Source organism: Schistocerca serialis, chromosome 2 (assembly GCF_023864345.2).
Source record: "Schistocerca serialis cubense isolate TAMUIC-IGC-003099 chromosome 2, iqSchSeri2.2, whole genome shotgun sequence".
Classification (NCBI taxonomy): domain Eukaryota; kingdom Metazoa; phylum Arthropoda; class Insecta; order Orthoptera; family Acrididae; genus Schistocerca; species Schistocerca serialis.
In genome coordinates this window covers 1,106,184,168-1,106,196,277 of record NC_064639.1, presented here as the reverse complement: position 1 = coordinate 1,106,196,277, position 12,110 = coordinate 1,106,184,168, and the positions used below count along the sequence as shown (strand labels likewise).

Below are 12,110 nucleotides of genomic sequence, written 5' to 3'. Positions count from 1 at the left end.
AAAGAGTACAGTGTCAAAATAACGTTGACTGGTGAGTGTTCTGTGATCAAAGATGTAGAGGCCAATACGTCAACGCAAAATTACTACTCCCTACACCGTAACACCTGAACCACCAAGGCAATCATGTTCCACAACTTTCCCGGGTGCATTATGTGGTCCCACCTCTCGAAAGATGGAGGGTACGTTCATAAGGTGGTAAGATATGACACAGCAGACACTCTTAGTAAATGAAATTGCTTGAAGTTACCCGTTCTTTCCCACAAGGATATTTTTACTTCCATTTACTTTATCAGTTGTTTTCTTGTGGTTAAAGTTTTCATATTTAGTTTCTCTTTTAAAAACAGTCCACAGATTTAGTAATATGTATTTAAACCTGTTTTGTGAGGTTTAGGTTCCACCATCTAATCCTATTTTACCATGACGCTGATGGACTGTCGGGCGATTTTCCTGCTTCCGTAGGAGTACATAGCGGATCTACTATCTCGCTTCTCATTGTCATCACAGTCATTCATACGTTCACAAGAGATCTGGAGAAAACCGTATATGGATTTTACTGTATCCAAATGATGCGATGTTGGCATCCAGAGACAAGTCCACACATGGAACGACCGTCTTGCAGAAATAGATCTACGACTCAAAACGAAGAAAACGCAGTATCTCACTACAGGTCTTAATGATCTGGATACCATCAGAATGAAGGGAGTTTACCTCCCGGCAAGAAGGCTTTTTAAGTACTTAGGCTCGACAAATCTGATGGAAATCTCAGCGCAGACATCTCCAGCCCTCTCAGTAGCACATAGCTGAAAATTATGTGAAACTTAATTTCATATAACACATTGCAATTATGACGAAGGGCTTGTTTGACGTCATGGGAATGTCAACAAGTCACTGAAATAAAGGAAGCAGCCTGAGCTGAAGGTGGGAAGTTGTGATGGGAATCTCGGCACTCAACTGACAGGTGTAGCAAGCACACGCTTTGACAGCTACACATGTGCGTAATTTTCAATATAGCACTGCATCGCTTTTGTCAAGCGTTTATGATGCAGCAAGATAGTTGAGTGCATGTTACTAGTGTTCTTGTTTCTATTTAGGAAATCAAGTAAACGAACATTTCATGCAGTGTGCAGATATTTTTAATGGTGACGGAACGCCGTGCTGGATCCCAACGACCTCGTCTCATTAGTAGTCGAGATAACACGCATCTTATCCGCATTGCTGTAACGGATCGTGCAGCCGCGTCTCGATCCCTGAGTCAACAGATGGTGACGTTTGCAAGACAACAAGCATCTGCACGAACAGTTCGACGAAGTTTGCAGGAGCATGGACTATCACCTCGGTGACGACGGCTGCGGTTAGCCTTGACGCTGCATCACAGACAGGAGCGCCTGCGATGGTGTACTCAACGACGAACCTGGGTGCACGAATGGCAAAACGTCATTTTTTCGGATGAATCCAGGTTCCGTTTACAGCATCATGATGGTCGCATCCGTGTTTGGCGACATCGCAGTGAACGCACATTGGAAGCGTGTATTCGTCATCGCGATACTGGCGTATCACCCGGCGTGATGGTATGGGGTGCCATTGGTTACACGTCTCGGTCACCTCTTGTTTGCATTGACGGCACTTTGAACAGTGGACGTTGCATTTCAGATGTGTTACGACCCGTGGCTCTACCCTTCATTCGATCCCTGCGAAACTCTACATTTCAGCCGGATAATGCACGACCGCATGTTGCAGGTCCTGTACGGGCCTTTCTGGATACAGAAAATTTTCGACTTCTGCCTGGCCAGTACATTCTCCAGATCTCTCACCAATTGGAAACGTCTGGTCAATGGTGACCGAGCAACTGGCTCGTCACAATACGCCAGTCACTACTCTTGATGAACTGTGGTATGGTGTTGAAGCTGCATGGGCAGATGTACCTGTACACGCTATCCAAGCTCCGTTTGATTCAATGCCCAGGCGTATCAAGGCCGTTATTACGGCCAGAGGTGGTTGTTCTGGGAACTGATTTCTCAGGATCTATGCACCCAAACAGCGTGAAAATGTAATGACATGTCAGTTCTAGTATAATATATTTCTTCTTGGTGTAGCAATTTTAATGGCCAGTAGTGTACTTCATTTGCGACTAATAATTATAGCTATTAGGAGTAGTACGTTCTTATGTTGGTTTGTGCCTCCAAGTAGATACTGCAAGGGCAAGCCATTAGTGCTTATTTTTTCCGATGTAGCAGGTCGGGTGTTGAAGTTTGTAATGCAGTTATGACCATGCAGAAAACATCATGTGGTAATTTATGTGTCGTGTTTGTGGGAAGACGGTTAGATGCAAATAAAAAACAACTAACGCACTGATATGGATACATGCTAAGGTACCAAGAATCACATTATCTGCACTTATATCCATAGCACGCTTTACAGTTGTTGTTTATGAAGTTGAAATACAGTTCAATCAAAATATGTATCCGTGCACCTGCAAATCTGGACAATCAAGACAAAAAACCAGTATATCTAATAGGAGTTGAGGATTACAGGCCCTGCTGTTGGGGGCCTTCCTTTTTGTGATTCAAACTATAAATTAGAAGTAGATATCACTATCACCAGGGCGATGAATACCTATGGATGAACGAAATTAGTCAAATTAATCAAATAATCGCGATCTGTGGCGCTTTATTTCTACACTGATTGTAAAAGTCGTCGTGTCCCCTGCAGCCGGATGCCGGTTTGCTATGCAGCAGCAGCAGGTACTGAGCCGAGCTTTTGGTACTTTGTGTGGTATCGATAGCTACGGAGCCACGGAATAGGTGCAAGTTCTTAAGTTGGCTCTCTGACAGACACTGACGACAGCGCCCTCTAGCCGGCGCTGCGGAACTCTAGGAGCGTCGCTCCGGATTCTGCCCTTTTGATCGAGAGCAGACGGCCGGGACACTTCGCTTCATATGGAAACTTTGCTCTACTTACGACGGGTCTAAGGCATCGCACCTACGTCGCGGCATCGTAGCTATCGATACGACACGTTGTGTGTGTGCTGACATACCGTTGATCTCCTGGAAGGCGAACCGGTAGATGATGACCCAGAAGTTGTAGAGGAAGGCGAGCGAGACGACCATGGACCAGTAGTAGCAGAGGCGGCCCGCGGGGTCGAAGACGAACGACCAGTTGGGCGCGCCGGCGCGCAGCCGCGGGTAGTAGCCCAGGTGGCGCTGCTGCAGGCGCTCCGCGCTCGCTGGGCTCACGCTGCCGTTGCCGCCGCACGCGCCGCCCCCTGCGCACACGGCAACCCGCCGTACAGCGCATCGCGCAGGCACTGCTACACACTTTAAAAATGTTCCCAATTTCTCGAAAAACTAAGGCGTGATCGCTAGGAATACAGAGGAGTGCAAAAAATGTATCCACTGTTTATTTATATAGCGTATGACTCATAACATCACAGTAAAAATTACAGAAACAACAGGATTTAAAAAAAAAATCACATAGCTATAAACAGAGCAATAAATAACAGTTTGTATATAAGGACACCACCAATTGTAAATTTACACTCACAGAAGAGCAATCACATGCAGAAGTCCACCTTAGATAATTTATAGTCGATTGCCTTTTGGGTCGCCATTAGGAAATCCTGTGAGTCACCCTCGTATGCCCTGAGTGGGCATTCCTGCACGATGTGTTTGACCGTCTGTCTCTCAGCGCCACAGTCGCAAGCGGCCGAAGGAAGTTTACCCCATCTGTGTAAAGAGTCGGCGCATCTCCCACAGTTGGTTCTGATGCGATTAAGAGTTGACCAAACTTTGCGAGGGCAATCAAATCCTTTTGGTTTACTAAAGATGCATGGCACACTGTGGCAGTTTACTGCTGTTCTGTTCTCCAATTCCTCTTTCCATCGGTCATTTATTTTAAAGTTGATCTGGTGCAGAGTCTGTGCGGTCTTTAGTGGAGGATGCCTAGACCGGAGTCAGTTTCCTTGGATGTCGTTAGTATCTTCATGGATTTGTAATTGAGGGTTGATCATGATTTTTTGAAATTCTCTAACCAGAGCGTGTTCTCGGCGCAGGTTAGGAGCTGCTACGTTACTGAGAACGGGCAGCCACACTGTAGGAGTTGGTCTGATTGTGCCTAATACAATACGCATTGTTGTATTAAGTTGGCTATCTACCATGTGTGTGTGTTTGCTGTTGAGCCACACTGGGGCACAGTATTCTGGCACTGGATACACCGAGCCAAGTGCGGATGTTCTTAAGGTAGATGCTGTGGAGCCCCAAGTGGTGCCACAGAGCTTCTGCGAAAGCACTGTTTAAAAGTCCATAACTGGGAAAATTATTGACCGAGTTGTCTCATCTTTGGTAGTGTAATAGTTTGTAGTTCCTGCAATCGCCACTCAAGCGTTGTATTGCGTTAGAATGAGATTTTCACTCTGCAGCGGAGTGTGCGCTGATATGAAACTTCATGGCAGATTAAAACTGTGTGCCCGACCGAGACTCGAACTCGGGACCTTTGCCTTTCGCGGGCAAGGAAGTTTCATATCAGCGCACACTCCGCTGCAGAGTGAAAATCACATTCTGGAAACATCCCCCAGGCTGTGGCTAAGCCATGTCTCCGCAATATCCTTTCTTTCAGGAGTGCTAGTTCCGCAAGGTTCGCAGGAGAGCTTCTGTAAAGTTTGGAAGGTAGGAGACGAGGTACTGGCAGAAGTAAAGCTGTGAGTACCGGGCGTGAGTCGTGCTTCGGTAGCTCAGTTGGTAGAGCACTTGCCCGCGAAAGGCAAAGGTCCCGAGTTCGAGTCTCGGTCGATCACACAGTTTTAATCTGCCAGGAAGTTTCGTTGTATTGCGTTGTTTTTTTTGTCGGATGACAGTCGGCAGATAGTCAGTGTTTGGTTATTAGCTGCACCTAGTCACTCGAGTAAACATGGCTGGCGCAAGGATTACATTAAATAAAAGGAAGTCAGTTCTGAAGTGGTATTTTAAGTACGAAAACATTAATGAGGTTCAACTGCATTGGCGAAATGAGTATCAAACAGAGCCACCGACACTTTTAACGATTTGTCGCATTCGAGACAAATTTGAAGCCGAAGGCTGTGTTAAAGATGTACACAAACAACGATCTGGACGACCTGTAACAGTAACAAGTCCAGCTAACTTCCGTCGTGTGTTACAACAATTCACTCGCTCACCACAGAAGTCTGTGAGACATTGTGCCCGTGAAACTGGAGTGAGTCGCTCTAGTGTTCGGCGAATTTTGAAGACAGCAAAGTGGAAGTGCCAATGCCACGATTACTTCACGCAATGAATGAGGACGACCCAGATCGTAGAATGGAGTACTGCGAGTGGTTTACTAACACGGTGCGCAACGATGAAGAGTTTGCCGAGATGATTGTGTGGTCTGATGAGGCACAGTTGAAACTCAGTGGTACAGTAAATCACCACAATTGCATCTATTGGGCCGCCGAAAATCTTTGACGGCAGAGCTACGGCACATTTCAAAAATGTTTCCAATTTCTCCAAAAACGAAGGCGTGATCGCTAGGAATACAGAGGGGTCCAAAAAAATGAATCCACTGTTTAAAAGTCCATAACCGGCAAACGTATTGATGGAGATGTCTCATCTTTGGTATTGTAATAGTTTGCTGTTCCGGCAATCGCCACACAAGCGTTGTATTGCGTTGTTTTGTTTTGTCAGATGACAGTCGGCAGATAGTCAGTGTTTTGGTCTTAGTTGCAACTAGTTACTCGAGTAAACACGGCTGGCGCAAGGCTTACATTCGATGAAAGGAAGTCAGTTTTGAAGTGGTATTTTAAGTGCGAAGACATTAATGAGGTTCAACGGCAATGGCGAAATGAGTATCAAACAGAGCCACCGACACGTTTAACGATTCGTAGCATTCGAGACAAATTTGAAGCCGAAGGCTGTGTTAAAGATGTACACAAACAACGATCTGGACGACCTGTCACAGTAACAAATCCAGCTAATTCCCGTCGTGTGTTACAACAATTCTCTCGCTCACCACAGAAGTCTGTGAGACAGTGTGCCCGTGAAACTGGAGTGAGTCGCTCTAGTGTTCGGCGAATTTTGAAGACAGCAAAGTGGAAGTGCCACATCCCACGATTACTACATGCAATGAGTGATGACGACCCAGATCGTAGAATGGAGTACTGCAAGTGGTTTGCTAACATGGTGCGCAACGATGAAGAGTTTGCAGAGATGATTGTGTGGTCTCATGAAGCACAGTTGAAACTCAATGGTACAGTAAATCACCACAATTGCATCTACTGGGCCGCCGAAAATCTTTGACGCCACAGTTTCCGTTGAGGTGTACCTTCAGAAGCTTCAGACACCCATTTTACCTGCCATCCGAGACTTGTATGGAGAGGGAAGAGTTTGCTTTCAACAAGATGGTGCCCCAGCCCACTACCAAAATCGTGTTAGGGCGTATCTCGTATCTACCAGGAAGATGGATAAGCCGTAGAGGTGCTGAGGAGTATCCACCACGTTTCCCAGACCTACCTCCTCTGGACTTTTACCTGTGGGGAAAACTAAAAGGCGTCGTTTATCGACAAAATCCACTCACATTGGATGAACTTCTGGAATCCATCGTACATTCATGTGCAAATATCCAACTGAACACGTTGCAGTCAGTAGTTCGTGGTGCAGTTCGGCGGCATCGTTTATGTGGATGTTAATGGTGACCATTTCGAACACCTACAGTGATATCTTTAAGTTGGACTTTAAGCTACACGTTCACCAATAATGAGACAACTTCGTCAATTAGTTTGCAAGTTACGGACTTTTAAACAGAGGATACATTTTTTTGGACCCCTCAGTATGTGCCAGCAGTCGGAAAATTTCATAGAAACATAACACTGGACAGGTTTTGAGGCCAACGAAGTATATCAAGTTCTTAGATTTGTAAAGGATTGACATCGTCCTCCGTGTTCTACATCTACATCGATATTCCTCATTCCACCTTACAGCGTGTCCGGCGAAGGCTACCCTGTATCACTGCCAGTCATTTCATTTCCTGTTCCACAACAAAAACAACGAGGGAAAAACGACTTTCCATATCCCTCCGTAAGTGCCCTTATTTATTGTACCTTGTCTTCACGGTCCTTGCGCTCAGTGTATTTTCGAGGCAGCAGAATCGTTCTGCAGTCACCTTCAAACGATGATTCTCTAAATTATCTCAATAGTGAAACTTCCTGGCAGATTAAAACTGTGTGCCCGACCGAGACTCGAACTCGGGACCTATTGTTCCTCGAAAAGAACGTCGACCTCCCTCCAGCGATTCCCATTTGAGTGCTCGAAGCATATCCGTATCATGATTATTAATAAACAGTCTTGATCGCAAATTTCTTTTAATCGGATGCCCGGTTTCAATCCTTAAGGATCATCCTCAGACTCCAAAACGGCAGGTTGACTTGCATGGAACAAGCTGAGCCGATCCACGACGCTGAACTGACTGCTGTCAGCGTCGTAGATCGGCGCAGCCTGCTCCATGGAAGACCACTTGCCGTTCTGGAGTCTGAAGATGATCCTTAAGGGTTGAAGCCGGTCACTCCGAATAAAAGAAATTTGCGATGAAGACTGTTTTTTAATTATCATATTAATGGAAGATTACTGACAATGTTTTCAAAAATTTTATGTCCGCAACACTTGCGTGTTGCTCGAACCTGCCAGAACCAATGTAGCAGCCCGCCTCTTAACTGCTTCGATGTCTTCTTTCAGTCCGAACTGGTTCGGATCCCAAACACCAGTGTACTACTCAAAAATTGGCCGCACTAGCGACCTATATGCGGTATCCTTTACAGATGAACTACATTTTTCCAGAATTCTTCCAATAAACCGATGTCGACCTTTCGCTTTCCCTATCACAATCTTCACATGCACGTTCCAAATGGATGAAATGAGTGTAAAAGATTCTGTGGGTCAAATGGCTCTGAGCACTATGGGACTTAACATCTGAGGTCATCAGTCCCATAGAACTTAGAACTACTTAAACCTAACTAACCTAAAGACATCACACACATCCATGCCCGAGGCAGGATTCGAACCTGCGACCGTAGCAGCAGCGCGGTTCCGGACTGAAGCACCTAGATCCGCTCGGTGACAGCGGCCGGCTCATGCACGTTCCATTTCATACCGCTTTGCAGCGTTACACCCAGATATTGAAACGACGTGACTATGTCAAGGAGGACACTACTACTCCTGTATCCGAAAATCACTGTTTTGTTTTTCCTACTCATCCGCATTAACCTACATTTTTCTACATTTACAGCTAGCTGCCATTCATTACACCAACTGGAAAGTATCTAAGTCATCTTGTATCCTCCTACAATCACTCGGCTTCGAGACCTTACCGTATTCCACAGCATCATCAGCGAAAACCACAGTTTGCTTCCCACCCCTTCCACCAAATCATCCACGTATATAAATAACAACAGCGGTCCTGCCACATTTCCCTGGGCAATCGTGACGATACTTTTGTCTGTGATTAACACTCGCCATAGAGGGCAACATACTGGTTGCTATAACTTAAGAAGTCTTCGAGCTACGTACATAACTGTGAATCAATGTTCGTATCTTCTTTAACAGCGTGGAATGGGGCTCAGTGTCAAACGCTTTCCTGAAATCTAGAAATACGGAATCTGTCTGTTGCCCGTCATCCATAGTTCTCAGCATATTACGTGACAAATGGGCAAGCTGAGTTTCGCACGGGCGATGCTTTACTAAAACGATGCTGATTCGTGGACATCAGGTTCTGGACCTGAAGAAAAATTTATTGAATTCCACATGAGAATACATTCAAGGATTCAGCAACAGATGGATGTTAGGGATATTGGTCTGTAGTTCTGTGGGTCTGCATTTTTGCCATTCTTATACGGAAGAATCGTTTACGCAGTTTTCCGGTAGCTTTGGACTTTGTGCTGCTTGTGAGATTCGCTAAGTGAGAGGCCAATACCGTAGAGTACCCTTTGAAAAAGCGAATTGGGATTCCATCCGGACCTAGTGACATATTTGTTTTCAACTCTTTCAGTTGTTTCTGTGTCGCCAGTGCGGGAGTCTATTCGATGTTAAACGACGGTATGTTTGTACGCTTTTCCTGCGTGAACGATTTCCTGAATGTGAAATTTAAATCCTCGCCTTCCGTTTTGCTGTCTTCAACTACCACACCACTGACTGGGTGGAAACCTTAGACCCACTTAGCGATTTTGCGTAGAACCAGGGTTTTCTCGGATTCTCCGTCAGATCATTTGCTAAGGTATGACGGTGGTAGTGGCTGCATGCTTCGCGCATAAATGCAGGGAATAAAAAATCCCATGTATGTGTGCTAACGTCTACGCCGAAACGTGATAAAGAATCGTGGAGGGTCACAAAACGTTTGGCGGGTAGACAAAAGTAGAAAAAATATTCTGTAGCAGAAAAACATTACGTAAAGTTTATCTAGAACTATATGACAAACCCGCCAATTTCCTATTCGAAACGAAAATAAAACAATGAGTTGTGTTTGTAGTGTAATATCGAAAAAATATTATTTCCATGTATTCGGGAAACACCTTTGCAAATGTGTAACAGTCGTACAAAGAAGTGTGTATTATGCACAAACGTATAAATACAATATAGCGGAAAGTTTCTGTACACTGAGCACAGCTGCCTACAACACGTTTTTGTAAACTTATCTTATGGCAACGTCTGTTCATAGCTCTACAGACAGCTATTGTCCCGCGGGAGGTTCTAGTCTTCCCTCGAGCATGGGTGTGTGTGTGTGTGTTGTTCTTAACATAAGTTACTTTAAGTTAGATTAAATAGTGTGTAAGTCCAGGGACCGATGGCCTCAGCAGTTTTGTCCCTTAGGAATTCACACACATTTGAACATTTGAATATACACTCCTGGAAATTGAAATAAGAACACCGTGAATTCATTGTCCCAGGAAGGGGAAACTTTATTGACACATTCCTGGGGTCAGATACATCACATTATCACACTGACAGAACCAAAGGCACATAGACACAGGCAACAGAGCATGCACAATGTCGGCACTAGTACAGTGTATATCCACCTTTCACAGCAATGCAGGCTGCTATTCTCCCATGGAGACGATCGTAGAGATGCTGGATGTAGTCCTGTGGAACGGCTTGCCATGCCATTTCCACCTGGCGCCTCAGTTGGACCAGCGTTCATGCTGGACGTGCAGACCGCGTGAGACGACGCTTCATCCAGTCCCAAACATGCTCAATGGGGGACAGATCCGGAGATCTTGCTGGCCAGGGTAGTTGACTTACACCTTCTAGAGCACGTTGGGTGGCACGGGATCCATGCGGACGTGCATTGTCCTGTTGCAACAGCAAGTTCCCTTGCCGGTCTAGGAATGGTAGAACGATGGGTTCGATGACGGTTTGGATGTACCGTGCACTATTCAGTGTCCCCTCGACGATCACCAGTGGTGTACGGACAGTGTAGGAGATCGCTCCCCATACCATGATGCCGGGTGTTGGCCCTGTGTGCCTCTGTCGTATGCAGTCCTGATTGTGGCGCTCACCTTCACGGCGCCAAGCACGCGTACGACCATCATTGGCACCAAGGCAGAAGCGACTCTCATCGCTGAAGACGACACGTCTCCATTCGTCCCTCCATTCACGCCTGTCGCGACACCACTGGAGGCAGGCTGCACGATGTTGGGGCGTGAGCGGAAGACGGCCTAACGGTGTGCGGGACCGTAGCCCAGCTTCATGGAGACGGTTGCGAATGGTCCTCGCCGATACCCCAGGAGCAACAGTGTCCGTAATTTGCTGGGAAGTGGCGGTGCGGTCCCCTACGGCACTGCGTAGGATCCTACGGTCTTGGCGTGCATCCGTGCGTCGCTGCGGTCCGGTCCCAGGTCGACGGGCACGTGCACCTTCCGCCGACCACTGGCGACAACATCGATGTACTGTGGAGACCTCACGCCCCACGTGTTGAGCAATTCGGCGGTACGTCCACCCGGCCTCGCGCATGCCCACTATACGCCCTCGCTCAAAGTCCGTCAACTGCACATACGGTTCACGTCCACGCTGTCGCGGCATGCTACCAGTGTTAAAGACTGCGATGGAGCTCCGTATGCCACGGCAAACTGGCTGACACTGACGGCGGCGGTGCACAAATGCTGCGCAGCTAGCGCCATTCGACGGCCAACACCGCGGTTCCTGGTGTGTCCGCTGTGCCGTGCGTGTGATCATTGCTTGTACAGCCCTCTCGCAGTGTCCGGAGCAAGTATGGTGGATCTGACATACCGGTGTCAATGTGTTCTTTTTTCCATTTCCAGGAGTGTATATTTGAATATATATTGTTTTCGTCTACAGTCGTTTGCACTTCGCAGTTGTCAAAAGTGCTCCCAGGTGTTAGGGATTTTCTTAAGGTGACTCGACTTGTAGGCATGTCTTAGTAGTAGAGAATAAATACACTGAAGAGACAAAGAAACTGGTAAAACTGCCTAATATCGTGTAGGGCCACCGCGAGCATGCAGAAGTGCTGCAACATGACGTGGCATAGACTCGACTAATACCTGAAGAAGTGATGGAGGGAATTCACACTATGAATCCAGCACAGCTGTCCATAAATCCGTAAGAGTACAATGGGGTGATGGGGTTGAGATCTCTTTTGAACAGCACGTTGCAAGACATCCCAGATATGATGAATAATATGCATGTCTGGGGAGTTTGGTAGCCAGAAGTGTGTTCTGGCTACCAAGAGTGTTCGTGTAGCCACTCTGTAGCAATTATGGACGTATGCGGCCTACTGGAATTGTCCAAGTTCATCGGAATGCACAGTGGACACGAATGGATGCAGGTGATCAGATATTATGTTTATGTACGTGTCACCTGTCGAGTCGTATCTAGTATCAGAGGTCCCATATCACTCCAAATGCACACGCCACACACTATTTCAGAGCCTCCACTAGCTTCAACAGTCCACTGCTGACATGCAGGGTCCGTGGATTCGTGAGGTTGTCCCCACACCCGTACGCATCCATCCGCTCGATACAGTTTGAAACGAGACTCATCCGATCAAGCAACATGTTTCCAGTCAACAGCCCAATGTCGGTACTGACGGGACAAGGTGAGGCGTAAAGCTTTGTGTCGTGC

At 46.6% G+C, this 12,110-nt stretch overlaps 1 protein-coding gene across 1 annotated transcript in view; it reads right to left on the bottom strand.

Moving 5' to 3' along the window:
- Positions 1-12,110, bottom strand: part of LOC126456648 (cyclic nucleotide-gated cation channel) — a 1,140,961-nt gene that overhangs the window by 612,618 nt on the left and 516,233 nt on the right. Inside the window, exons 7-9 of the mRNA XM_050092391.1 lie at positions 7,229-7,244; positions 6,558-6,571; positions 3,035-3,262 (exon numbers count right to left, since the gene is read on the bottom strand). Of these exons, the coding sequence (XP_049948348.1) occupies positions 3,035-3,262; positions 6,558-6,571; positions 7,229-7,244 (258 nt within the window). The remainder of the gene's footprint in view (positions 1-3,034; positions 3,263-6,557; positions 6,572-7,228; positions 7,245-12,110) is intronic.